Raw genomic sequence first — 14,271 nt, forward strand, 5'->3', positions numbered from 1 at the left:
AGTAGAAAAAACTCAAACTGTATTTTTCACCAGGAAAAGAATTGAGGTAGAGAAGAAGTTAAGGATGCATGGGATTGAATTAGAAAGGGTTGGATCATTTAAATTTCTGGGAGTTACATTTGATTCACGATTAACGTGGGCAGACCATATCAGTTGAGGAGAAATGTAAAAAAGTAATAAATATGAGATGATATGAATATACTAAATATGAGGAGAAATGTAAAAAAAATAATAAATATGATGAGATGTAGGGAATGGGGAGCAAGTTGTTCAGCATTGAAGAGAATGTATATGGCTTTACTAAGACCTGTGTTGGCCTATAGAAATGCAGCATATGGATCAGCAGCTAAGTCATGAGACTGGATGTGATTCTGGCTCAGGCTTTGAGTGTGTGCAGTGGGGCTTTTAAAACATCAGCAGTATCAGCCCTGTTGGTAGAAATGGGAGTAATGCCTTTGGAACTAAGAAGGATGCAATTGATAGCAAACTACTGGGCTAATTTGCAGGGGCACAATGATTCTCACCCTGCTAAAGAAGTGTTGCAGGAGTCCTGGGAAAATGGGAGGTTTCAGAGGGATAACTTTAGTCGGGTAGGGAATGATATTGCTAGATCATGTGGAGTGTTTGATCTAAGGATAAGTCCTTCAGTAGTTTATCCAGTTGCAGCTCCATGGAAGCTTGTATGGCCCAACACAGACTGGCATTTGTTAGAGATAAAAAGGAAAGAAAAATATAAAACTGATTTGGTAAGTGCATTTAATTATCATGTGATGGAAAAGTATAGTGGTTATACTCAGATTTATACGGATGGTGCTAAGGAACCTGAAACAGGAGTGATGGGGTTTGGGCTAAACCAGCAAAAGAAATTGCAATCAGCAGAACATCTAATAAGTTAGGAGTGTATGCAGTGGAGATGTTGGCAGTGTTGGTGGCGTTGCGCTGGGTGGAGAAAGCTAGACTAGTCAAAGCATCAATATGCTCAGATTCATCCTCAGTTCTAGCAAGCTTAAGGTCTTTTCACTCAAACTTTATGAAGTCCTTCAGTCAGTCACAAGAGTTGCAAATCAGGGAAGTCAGGTAAAATTTCTATGTGTTCCAGCTCATGTAGGAGTGAAGGGGAATGAGAGGGTGGATGAGTTGGCAAAGAGGGTGTTAAAGAAAGAAAATATAGAAATGCACATTCATATCAGTAAAGCAGAGGCTAAATGTGTAATCTGGAAAAAAATCAACCAAATGTGGCAAGAAAGATGGAACAGAGAGGAAAAGGGAGGCATTTGTATCAAATACAAAGAGTGTTACAGGTACTAGGGTAGGCAGTGGATACAGAAGGGAGGAAACTGTGTGGACTAGGTTAAGTCTGGGGCACTGTGCACTAAACCAAATACTGAAATTGATAGGGAAATACCAGACAGGACTGTGTGAGGAATGTCAGGAAGAGGAGTCAGTAGAACTTGTAGTTCTGAGTTGCAGCAAGTATGGGATACAGAGAGAGATGATGAGAATTAATCTAAGGGAATTGGGGGTGCAGGAATTCACATTAAAAGGGTTGCTGGGCATGGGTGAGAGAGCACAGGTTAGGGTATTTTTAGTTTTCTTAAGGGGTACAGGGTTTTTTTTATGATGATGGATAAGCAGGAATAGGGTACTCAGATGGCCAAAGATGGAAGGATAAAGTGTAGGTTAGGGTATGTGTGTGTGTGCAATTGGGTGAAGGGATTTAGAATTGGAGACCATCGCAACCTCCAGAGCAGAAGGTGGCAGTAATGCACCATTAAGCTGGGTGTCAACCCCGTAAAACAAGACGGGGAGAGAAAGGGAGAGAGGAGTGGCCAGTGTGTGAGAGGCTCAGGGTAGGAGTGGAGCTTTGAGGCTAGGGCTTGAGAGGCTTTGCAGAGGCTGAAGATTAGCTTGCTCCCAGTGAGGTAAGGCCAGGTAAGTCCCTTTAATTAATTTAACTAACGTAGGAGTAGGTAATGGAGGCAGTAGTTAGGGCAGTCAAGTGTTCTGTACGCAGTATGTGGGAAGTCAGGGCGAGCACAATTGTCTCTGATGACTACACCTGTAAAAGGTGCATCCAACTGCAGCTCCTGACAAACCAAGTTAGGGAACTGGAGCTGCAGCTGGATGAACTTCAGATCACTCGTGAGGCAGAAATAGAAACGAGTTTCAGGGAGACAGTCACCCCTAAAAGTCAGGAGGCGGGTAGCTCAACGTAATTAAAAATGCATAAACTACGCCTCTGAACTGAAATCACTTTCCCATTGCTGTTTAACGAGTGTAATAACTTCACACGTGCTACCAAAAATAGTATCTTTTCTCAAGTGTATTAAATATTGATGCACCATCAATAACTCACACTGAGACGTAAGGCGAGATATCGGCTTTTATTGACTGGAAGAAGGAACCAGGAGTGAGTGTCCATCATACTATGACCTGGAGACTGAGGCCGAGCGTCAGGCCTCAGATTGCCTTTATACAGGGGCCTGTGGGAGGAGCCACAGGAGCAGTCAGCAGGGGCATGTCCAGACAGGCACACGTAGTTCACCACAAATATAAACCAGATTACAATCAAATATTTACCTTTGGTGAGGGAGGCACCGCGGACCCTGAATTGCATAACGTCGCCTGTGAGAATTACGGCTCCAAAACGGAAATCGAAATGAGGGGATGGCGTTGTGGTGTGAGGCGAAGAGAACCAATAAAATCCTCACTCCTAATCCCGCCCACTCTTTCCACATGACCACGCAGTTAAAAATCAAGGAGTGGAGAGTGCTTTTATCATTGCCGATCTGCATCTTTGTCGGTAACTTAACATGTTCTGCTCTTATTTTCTCTCTCTCTTCCTGCTGATGTCGCTGGGAGCTGCAGGTAAGATTCTAGCCACCACGGGACGCTGGAAAATATATTCTTGTCTCAGTATCTATTGACAAATTTGTCTAACTGTAAGCGCTCTGTTATTACTTCGTGGTGGAAACTGGCCAGCGCTATTTATTCTTGTTTTAAAATGCGTTCAGAGGATTATGGTGGGACGTTCAAATACATTTATTGTTACATTTTAGCTGAAGTTATAAAGTTATGCACTTGTAGGTCACCCGAACTGTAACCGGGTGTGTCTCACCAGTCACCTCCAGACCCACAGTCACAAACCCTCCACCTGACAGAAGCCGTGGTCGTCTTCGACTCCGAAGGACGAACAACAACCGTGTGTGTAATAATCACCTCCCCGTCTGTATGTGAACAATGAACACCCGCTTTGTTTTATTTTGTTTATCGCAATAAAACGGGCCCCTTGTAGCAGCACTGGAGTAGCGTTACGGCGAGGGTCTAGAGTTAGCACTGAACGAAGAACTGGGCTGAACCGTGTGGAGGAAAGCCTTGGGCTGATTGCAGCAGATCTCCGCCAATGTGCTCGGCCCAGTTCGCTCCCGCGGTCCAAGAAGAGCTTGCTCTCCACGCTTTTGTAAAGGAGGTGACACCGGAGCACCTTCGGCAGCAGGTTCACCTGACCATCACCACCATTGCTGGTCGAGGCACTGGCAGAAGCGGAGAGGGCAGAAGCAATTTTAGCCTCCCAAGCCGTTCCAGCGTCGCCCCGGGCGCTGCAAGCCCGGGCTGGGAGGAGCCCGCGAGACGGGTCCGTTCTGTGCTGCGCTGGCAAGTAACTGTATAAAAGTTAACAGTTCTGAATGTACCGATCACCAGTGCGAAATGTTACTGTTTGTATTGTTTCTTCCTCTCTATTTAGAACCATAGAACATTACAGCACAGAGACAGGCCTTTTGGTCCTTGGCTGTGCCGAACCATTTTCCTGCCTAGTCCCACTGACCTGCACCTGGACCATATCCCTCCATACACCTCTCATCCATGTACTTGTCCAAGTTTTTCTTAAATGTTAAAAGTGAGCCTGCATTTACCACTTCATCTGGCAGCTCATTCCACACTCCCACCACTCTGTGTGTGAAGAAGCTCCCCCCACCCCAATGTTCCCTTTAAACTTTTGCCCCTTCACCCTTAACCCACGTCCTGTTTTTTTTCTCTCTCCTCGCCTCAGTGGAAAAAGCCTGATGCATTCACTCTGTCTATACCCATTATAATTTTATACATCTCTATCAAATCTCCCCTGAGGAATTCGGCAGGAGTAAAAATGAATATTCATTTATTTCAGTTCTTTTTATATAGTTATTTTTATTGAAGCAAACAAAAACATTTTTATAAACAGATGCACATAAGAAAAAACAAACCAGAAAACAGACAAAATACTCCCCCCCCCCCCCCCCCCACCCATAACCCTGGTATGGTAAAAAAATTCTTCCTGGTTCACAACTGGATAAGTAGCAAAAATAAAATTTGATCAAATAAGGTATGATGTCCTAATGTGTATTAATAAAGTGTATATTACTACACTAAGCAGATAGTAGGAATACAGGAAGACGGGTATCCATACTATTTCAGTAGCCGAGGAGGTGTAACGATGGGAATAAGGCCAAAAAGGAGCCCCAGATGTTTTCATATGTTGCTGGTTTCCTCCTCACACTAAACAAGATCTTTTCAGGTTCACTACAGGATATTAACTCGTTTAACCACCGCCTGTGTGAGGTAGGAAATTCAGATTTCCAGTTTTGTAGGATACACTTTTTCCCAGCAGTAGCTGCAAGCAATGTAAAGTATTTTTATTGTAGTCCACATTAAGACCTTGTAGATCTCCCAAAATCCAGACCCTAAGAACAATTTATAATACCTGAGGTTATTCTAACAATGTATTTCCAAAAGTCTTCCAGATGGGAGCAATTCCAAAGCATATGAAGTAAGTCCCCGTCACAAGATTTACATCTCTGACAATTAGGAGAGGCGTTATGGTATATTTTGTACAGTCTATGTGGGGTGTAGTAGGTCCTGTTAAAGATATTAAACTGTATTTGTCTATGTTTAGTTGAAATTAATGCATTTTGAAGGATATTATACCAATCAACATCAGTGGTTTAATCTGATTCTCACTTATTTTTAATATCACTCTTAGTATAGATAGGCAAGTTACTGTTTTAAAATAATGTAAGTAGATGATATAAGACCCTTTGTAGTGTACAGGGCTTTACTAAGCAAGTGCTTTTCAAATGGGGACTCTATTGGAATTTGTGGATAGCCTGTTTAACTGTTATGGACCCAGAGTCTAATCTGAAAATATTTAAATAAATTTGGATTTGGTAGATTAAATTTTCCAGACAATTGTTGAAAATTGGTGAAGTTATCTTGGCTATATAAATCTTCAACTGTTTTTATACCACTATTAGCCCAATTTTTTAGAATTGCATCTGCAATCTGGTGGGGGATATTGGGGTTATTCCGCAGAGGAGTTTTCCAAAATAATGAGGTATTTATACCAATAACTGCATAAGCTTCTTGCCATACTGCAAAAGAATTTTAAATTATAGGGCTCTTGGTAATATTTAAGAGAGTTTTCTTAGATGTTAAAAAAAGGAACTTTTAAGGGAACATTTTTAATTGACGTTGTTCAATAGGAAACCATCTAGTCTCATTGTTCTCAGAGTACAACCAACACCATATTGAATGGAATTGAGCTGCAAGGTAATAACTTTTAAAATTTAATCCTCCCTTGGCGTAAGGGGCCTGAAGGGTTGAGAGTTTGACTCTAGGGACTTTACCTTTCCATAAAAAGCTGGACATTGATTTGTTTAAATCATTAAATAGACTTTTGGAAATTTAATTGGGACATATTGGAATAACTATAGAAATTTGGGGAGTATATTCATTTTAATTAAGTTCACTCTTCGTATTAAAGATAATGGCAGTTCCCTCCATTTTTGTAGATCTAATTTAACCCGATTCACTAATTTGATGTAATTTAAGGATTTTGTCTGCGGATCTCCTAATTTCTATGCCTAAATAGTTAAGTCCATTTGAGCACCTTTGCAAAGGTTGGACTAGGTTCTTAATGTTATTATCGTGCATATTAAAAGACATAACCTCACTTTTTCAAAGGTTTAATTTATATCCAGAAGCAACACTCTATTGTTGGAAACATTGTAGGAGGGTAATGACTTTACTGGATCAGACAGGAAGACTAAGAGATTGTCAGCATAAAGGGCTAGTTTGTGTGCATTTGAGCCAAATTTAATGCCGGTAATGGTGGGATTAGAACAAATAGCAATAGCCAGCAGCTCAGTAGCTACTAAGAACAGCAGCAGAGCACTTGGACAACCTTGGCAGACTCCTCTGGATAGCTGGAAGGTACCCAACAGGACTCCATTAGTTAGCATTTGAGCTTTAGGACCAGCAAAAAATGTTTCAATGTATTGAATAAATCTCTCTCCAAAATTCATTGCTTTAAAAGTTTGCAAAAGGAATGTAGGTTCTATTCTGTCGAATGCCCTCTCTGCATCCATCGACATTATCAACTTGGAATCATTTTGCATATGAGCCTCTTCCATTATATGAAAAAGTCTCCGTACATTATCAGATCCATATTGTTTCTGACAAAACCTGTCTGATCAGCATTAATGATTTTGGGGATAATGTCATCTATTCTTAATGCAATTAATTTTGATAAAATTTTGTAATCTGAATTCAAAAGTCCAAGGGGCTGATAAGAAGTACATTTTTGACGGTCCTTCTCAGGTTTTGGCAGTAATATTATTGTAGCCACTTCCAGAGCACTAGGCAGAGTTTTATTAATCAGTGCCTCCTTAGACATATTTGTTAAAGGGGTTAAAAGCTTATCTGAAAAGGCTTTAAACTATTCAATTGGAAAGCCATCTGGCTCCAGAGCTTTATTGTTCTATAGAGACTTCATAGTGCCAAGAACCTCTACTTCAGATATATCAGAGTCAAGACAATCTTTATCCTTAGGATCTAACTTAGGCAGATTTAATGGGTCCAAGAAATGTGTTGCTTTGGTATTTTCTATATCATGATCTGTCCTATATAGCATTTCATAAAACTTTCTGAATTCTTGATTTATGTCCTGTGGGTTAATGAGGGATCTGCCATCATCCGTAACAAACAGATTGGATAAATCTATCGGTCTCTTTATTTGCCAGGCAAGTAACTTGCTAACTTTGTTTCCAAATTCGTAATAATGATAGTTCGTTCTGGCTATATCTGCCTCAGCTTTATTTGTACGTAAATTATTGTATTGAATCTGCTTTGTAGTCAGTGTATTAAGTATTTCTTCACTTTTAGTAAAAGCATGTTCACGTTCAAGATTTCTAATCTCTTCCTCTCAAGATACAACAGTTTTCCTTTCTTCTCTTGTGTATGCTACATGAAAGGATTTGTTCCCTCATGCTTTTAAAGCCTCCTATATGTTAGCATAGGAAGAAGAATTTGAATTAGTTTCCATAAATAAATCAATAGCTATTCATAAATCTGAGAAATTTGGGATCATTAAGCATGTATGTTTTAAATTTCCAACTATAAGATGATATCCATCCTCCAAGTCATCTTTATTGGATTGTCAAACACGAGGAAATATGCAGATGCTGGAAATACAAGCAACACACAAAATTCTGGTGGAACACAGCAGGTCAGGCAGCATCTATAGGAGGAAGCACAGTCGGCACTTTGGGCCAAGACTCTACATCAGGACTGGCGAAGGGTCTCAGTCTGAAATGTCTACAGTGCTGCTTCCTATAGATGCTGCGTGGCCTGCTGTGTTCCACCGGCATTTTGTGTGTGTTGCTTTATTGGATTATGGTCCGAGTACAGCTGGTAAGTAGGAGCATTCAATAACCCTGGACACCATACTTTTGGATATTAAAAACATATCAATTCTAGAATAGGAGTCGTGGATATTTGAAAAGAAGAAGAAGTCCTTTACATTTGGATTAAGTTGACGCCAAATATCGCAAAACCCCAGATCCTTTGTGCCCTGATCCAGGACCAACGCTGCCCTTGAACGAATAAAAGATCTTGGTGTGGATCAATCCATTGCTCTGTCTAAGACCAGGTTGAAGTCACCACCAACCAGACAGTGGTCCAAAGTTGTTGTAAGTTTTAATACCAAATCATTAAAAACAAACAGGATCGTCATGGTTGGGGCCATATACATTAATCAGTGTGACCCTGTTCATATTTAGTTCACAATTACCTAAAAGAAGTCTACCGTTCTTGTCTTTTTCTGTTGATACTAAGTTAAACCCCACATTTTTACTGACGAGTATAGCTACTCCCCTTTCTTGTGGTAAATGAAGAATAGTAAACATGTCCAACCCAATCTCTTTTTAACTTTATATCTTCTCTGTCAGAAAGGTGACTCTCTTGTATAAACACTATATCAGTGGAATGTCTCTTTAAATATGTAAGAATTTTTTTCTTCTTAATTGGAGAATTAATTCCCCCTTGCATTCAAGGAGATTATTTTAAGTTGACTAGTCGTACCTTCAAGAGAAAAATAATAGATACCTCAGAGCATAAAGGTAGTGTGAGAACTGTAAGAATGAGAGTAATTAAGAAACAGAGCCATACCATATCCCCGTATGAGACCCACCTGTTAACGCCCCCTAAGCTAAACATACCCGGTGGGTAGGCTACTCTCTGTAAATAGGCAAGGGTTCTCAACAGTTACAGAAAAATATAGTGAGCATTAAACCACATTAATTAAGAATTCTAGGTTCTACAGCCTCTAAACGAGTACAATCAAGGACTAAGACCATGCACACAAAGCCTGGCAAAGCAACTTGAACAGAACTCAGACTACAACATGTAAAACTGTTTAGTAAAAGGAACACCACGAATCAAAAACATCTCAAGTCACAAGTGTGAGATGAAATGTCATCAAAAATTAAGGAGACAATTTTCCACAATAGCCAGGTGGGTATGTGTCCATACTGTGAAACTTACTCATGTCCTCATATCAGTCTCAGCAGTACATCCAATAATGACTTAAGTAAAAGTCACTCAAGGTAGAGAGTGCTTAAACATCACAGTGATCCGTCCGTTGTGCACGGAGCAAGAGGACTATCAGCCATTATTGTTGGTAACTTTCAGAAACTCCATTACTGCATCATGAGTAACAAGCCACTTGGTGACTCCCTTATGCATAATCCAAAACTTAGCTGGATAGTGCAGGGAATAATCAATGCCCCTTTCCCGTAGGGTCTTCTTAACCTCTTTGAAGGTGTCCTTAAGGCATTGTACTCTCTGACTACAGTCGGGAAATATGTAAATCCTGTTACTTTCATAGTGAATCACTCCTTTTTGGCTGGCCAAACACACAATCTCCTTACTTGTTCTTAAAATTGAGGAACTTTGTGATAGTAAGTCTTGGTTTCCGTGAGTTGTCACCACCCTTGGGGAATTTTCCCAGGCAGTTTACTCTTTCACATGTTATGGGGTAGGAAAGTTTTCGACACCAAAAATTTCTGATAGGATTTGTTCCAAATCTCCAGCTGCGTCGCGACCTTCATCTTTCTCAGGGAGATTCAGTATCCGAATATTGTTCCGCATACTCCTGTTTTCCAGGTTGTCCACCTTGTCTTTAAACAATTGCACCTCTTTCTCCAATTTCTCGAAGGGCGTGGTGACGTCTATTATGTTGTCTTCATTGGCAGATACACGCCCCTCCATTTCCTTAACTCGGTCAGCTATTCTTGATTACACAGTTTCTATTTTAATTAGCGAGGATTGGATGTTAATCATTTTAGTGTCGATTTGTGTTGATAGTTCTACCGTGCTTTCCCGAATGGCCATCATGACTGTCTCGACGGAAAGCCTCCCCCCCCCACCCCCTTCCCAGAGTCGGCCGCCATCTGAATGAAATTCGAGGGTCTGGTTGTTCCCTCAGTTGACAATAAAATGTCCTGCTTATTTCTAAGTTTATACCTTGCCATTCACCACTGGCTAGTGAGATTTATTTTAAAAAATTTTGGGAATTTTAGGTTACCATATATACAGTGCCTTTCAAAAATATTTTTTATAAAATTTAAACTATTGGAAAAACAACAAGTGCAAACATATGATCACTTTAGTTATTTTATTAAATGAAAAATTCTGACTATGCTTTTTTTGTCTCTATAAATCCAGCAAAAACCGAGCTATTTTATCATTAATCAGTGTTCTTCTGCCAGAGCCCTTTTTCCTATTCAATGATTCACCATCCTGCATACTACGTACATTCATACAGTATAAAGAACTGAAAGAAATGAATATTCATTTTTCCTCCTGATGAAGCAGATATGCTAACCAAAGTAACTTCACAAACTAAAGGAAGTAGCCTACTTACCATGGACTGCCAGATATGGATGTCTGTTTTTTTGTATTTCTGCCCTTTACTTGCCATCTCCAGGAGTTTTCTGTTGGCCAGGAGTTTTTTGTACATGGCTGGGCACTCTTCTGAGAAGTTGTTACATATTTGGAGCTCTGCTTTGACTGAGTCCACTTGCAGACACTTTCTCTTGTTTCTCCAAACTGAGGTCGTCATTGAAAAGACTCATTCTGTGTGAGCATTGCTGTGTGGAATAGAGAAGATATAAGCACTCACCTTCAGGTTTGTAAGAGACCTGAGACTTACTGAACAGCTTGAGATAATATTATTCACTACGGTTATCTACCATCTCAGGAGTATTGATAATTGCCTCCACAATCCCATACTCTTAATATACTTCATCCATATCAACAGCCTTCACAGCATCATGGAACTCTCCAAGAGGTATGGCACTTGTTAGGTTCAATTTTGGCACTTTGTAAAGAAAGCTGTTTTTAGAGAAGTCATACCTGTCACTTAAGTACAATGAAGTCTGCTTCACATTTCTTAGAAACATCAGGGGTAAGCTGGCTAAACAAAAAAATACAGTCCTTTACTCTTCTCTCAAGTTTGCTTTTCAGTTCAGCCATTAGCTTAAAAACTGAAATTATGCTGAATGACTTGACTTCTAGTGCTTCAATAGTGTCTGAGAACAATTTAAGAGTGTGACTGAGGAAGAAGAAATAGATCTCTGACGATTGACAGGCATTTCCTTCATCTCCAAAGCACTTCCATAGTACCTTGGGGCACCCCTCCTCACCTAGACTCTGAAAATAACTTTTTAGGACTTCCCAGCACTGAAGTATTGTCAATAGATGTCAAAAGAGAACCAGCTAGTAACAACATGCAGTAACAAATTACAATTATCAACATCCACAAATTCACAGAATTCTTTTAACTCAGCTGTTCTTTTAGCTGAGATGCTGAAATGGTTGTACACTTTGAGCACAATATTTTCAACATCAATTTCCAGTTTTCATGTAGCAAATTTTGTTGCATTGTAGGAAATATGGGCCAGACAATTTGCTGCAATAATGTTTTTTTGAACCATTTTGGTCAACACTGTTGTGTTTTCTATAGTTTACACTTGCATGGTCAGCAGTGTATGTAGGCACTTTATTCAGATCCAGACCTAATGTCTCTAGTTTAACCAGTAGCTGATTTGTAATATCCTCTGATGATTCATTGTTATCGCTGTAAAAGTCAAGTAACCCATATTGCACTCACTTCGCAAAATGAAAATACAGGTGTGTTCCCCCCCCCCCCCTTACAAAGGTAGAACGTTCCTATGAAACCTTTCTTAAGCCAAAATGGCGTAAAGCAAAGAACCATTAATTTATATGGGAAAATTTTTAGTAAAAATGAAAATTCTCTTTGTAATGCGAAAACAGGTCACTAACGTAGGTCTTTTGTAAAAGCGAAGTGCTGTAAGGCGGAGGACTCCTGTATCTCAGAAGTATTGGGAAACACTGTTGCACCTTTGTTTGAGCCATCAGTTGCTACTGAAAAATGCCAGCCATGTTCTTTGATTATACTCCACATACTTTTGTACAGAATACGGTGCTAGAATATTTTCATACAGATTTAGTTTTCCCACATGTTACACCTTTCACTGTGACTGAGTCACTGTATATTTCTTTGTCAACTTTTACTCCACAATCAACACTTCTGTATGACTGATGATGCTTCACAGTATGATACACTTTACTCAGTTCTGCAGCCAAGATTTTGTCATCTTGAGTTGAATGAGCTGGGGAGAAAAATGATAACGATGACGTACCAGCAGTACGAATGTTAACTTATGTTTATCTGTGGTAGCATGTCGTTCAACTGCACTTTTCCCCTTCCTGCCAATCTCCACATCACAACGGCATAGTGTACAAAACACATTAAAGGCATCTTTTCTGCTTTTAGCAATAAATCCAAATTCTTTGGCCCATTCATGGTTAAATATAGTCTTTCTTTTCAGCATTTCTTTAGGGGCTTGAAACAAGGACAAAAAAGTCAGACACTCTCCACTGTGGCCTTGGGCAGACCGAACCCCTTGGACGTGTTGATGTGACTCGTACACTGCAGCTCATCAGCAGTGTTGACTACGGCAACTACATATAATAAAAATATGTTTACAGTTGTTATAGCTTTCAGTTCCCACTGTTAAGTATATCTGAGGTAATTTATATAAGTTTTTTAGTCAGACACAAAAAAGGACAAATTAACATTCGGCTGGAGGTGGCGCCAGACGGAGGACAGAGTTGTTTCATTTGTTGTCATGGGTCCTGGCTGTACTACTTTGTGATGCGCATGAACCCATTCACTTGATTGACACTACTGATGAAAATTCTGGTTCCACAAGGCCAAGTTCCAAAACTCTAGGATGGCATTCTATAAATGTCTGTTGATATAATATTTTGTGATTGTACCTCAGTTATGCTACTGAATAATCAGAGTTTTACCACTAGAGTTCAAAGAATGTTTTTTTTCTTTTTTCAATCCAAATTAGAGAAACAGAAAGTAGTAATTGGGACCATTGGTTCGTCGGTTTTCCTGGATCCCGAACACCAAAGTGATCTCAGCGGGAGTGAAATTTTATGGACCTTCACCGGCAGCAACAAAAGCCCTGTTATTATTTTGGATTACCTTCCAGATAAAACTGTGGAGGAACCAAATGAACAATTCGGATCCCGTTTACAGTTTAACGTTTCTACCGGCTGTCTGTTGGTAGACAGGACAAAACCTGAGGATCAAGGCTTTTATAATTTTTTTATAGATGGAAGAAGAACAAAAACGATACAATTGCTTCTCTTTGGTAAGTATTCGTTTGTGTATCTTGAAAATGCTGAAGCTGTTGAATTATTTACTCATTTGCTCAAGAACTGTACACACAGGGTTTGTGATTATTGATTCCATTGTGAATTAGTTTCTTCACCCAGAAGATTAACGTTAGTAAAGAGTAGCTGTTCAGTCGGCCTCTATTGTATTTGCATATATACTCTCCCTGCTGAGAAGTTGCTATGGAATTGTGATCTACCATCTATTTCTGTCCTGGTGAGATGAACCCAGACACAGGGTCTTTTTTTTCCCAGGGCTGAAATGATTGCCACAAGGGGACACAGGTTTAAGGTGCTGGGGAGCAGTTACTGAGGAGATGTCAGGGGTAAGGTTTGTGCGCAGAGAGTGGTGAGTGTGTAGAATGGGCTGCCGGCAATGGTGGTGGAGGCGGATACGATAGGGTATTTTAAGGAGACTTTTGGATAGGTACATGGAGCTTAGAAAAATAGAGGGCTATGTGTAAGCCTGGGAATTTCTAAGGTAGGGACATGTTGGGCACAGCATTGTGGGAGAAAGGGCCTGTATTGTGCTGCAGGTTTTCTATGTTTCTAAAAGAAAATCTACAGATGCTGTAAATCCAAGCAACACAAACAAATTGCTGGAGGAACTCAGTAGGCCAGGCAGCATCTATGGAAAAACAACAGTTGATGTTTTGGTCTGAAATTCTGTCAGGATGGGAGGAAAACAAGCTGAGGAGTAGATTTGAAAAGTTTGCAAGGGGAGGGAGAAACACCAGGCGACAGGTGAAACTTGGAGGGGGAGGGATGAAGTAAAGAGCTGGGAAGTTGGTGAAAGAGACAGAAGGCCATGGAAGAAAGAAAAAGGGGGAAGGAGCACCAGAGGGAGGCAATTGGCTATCAAAGAGGTGAGGTGAGAGAAGAGAAAGGTGTGGGGAGAAGAGTTGGGAGGCATTACCAAAGTTTGAGAAATGTATGTTCATGCCATCAGGTTGGAGGCTACCTAAAAGGAATATAAGGTGTTGTTCCCCAAATCTAATTGTGGCCTCATCACAACATTAGTCGCAGCCACGGCTTCTGTTTAGTGCAGACGAGTAAACCCCGCCGAGTAACAGTCAAGAAGGCACAGCAGCGATTATCCTGCCATTAGGGGCGCTATGGAGCCATGAACCAAGATGGCAGCTTAATGTGGAAGTTCCGTACAACCTTACCTAAACAACTTTAAAA

General features: G+C 40.3%; 1 protein-coding gene across 3 annotated transcripts in view; it reads left to right on the forward strand.

The window, feature by feature from the left end:
• Window positions 1-2,697: 2,697 nt before the first annotated feature.
• LOC132394487 (uncharacterized) overlaps window positions 2,698-14,271 on the forward strand; it is a 56,261-nt gene continuing 44,687 nt past the window's right edge. For 2 of the 3 annotated variants that reach the window (XM_059970701.1, XM_059970702.1), the window contains exons 1-2: window positions 2,698-2,868; window positions 12,759-13,064. In XM_059970701.1, coding sequence (XP_059826684.1) covers window positions 2,814-2,868; window positions 12,759-13,064 — 361 coding nt within the window. In that variant the 5' untranslated portion in view covers window positions 2,698-2,813. The remainder of the gene's footprint in view (window positions 2,869-12,758; window positions 13,065-14,271) is intronic. The other variant, XM_059970703.1, reaches the window with a different exon arrangement.

Source organism: Hypanus sabinus, chromosome 5 (assembly GCF_030144855.1).
Source record: "Hypanus sabinus isolate sHypSab1 chromosome 5, sHypSab1.hap1, whole genome shotgun sequence".
Classification (NCBI taxonomy): Eukaryota; Metazoa; Chordata; class Chondrichthyes; order Myliobatiformes; family Dasyatidae; genus Hypanus; species Hypanus sabinus.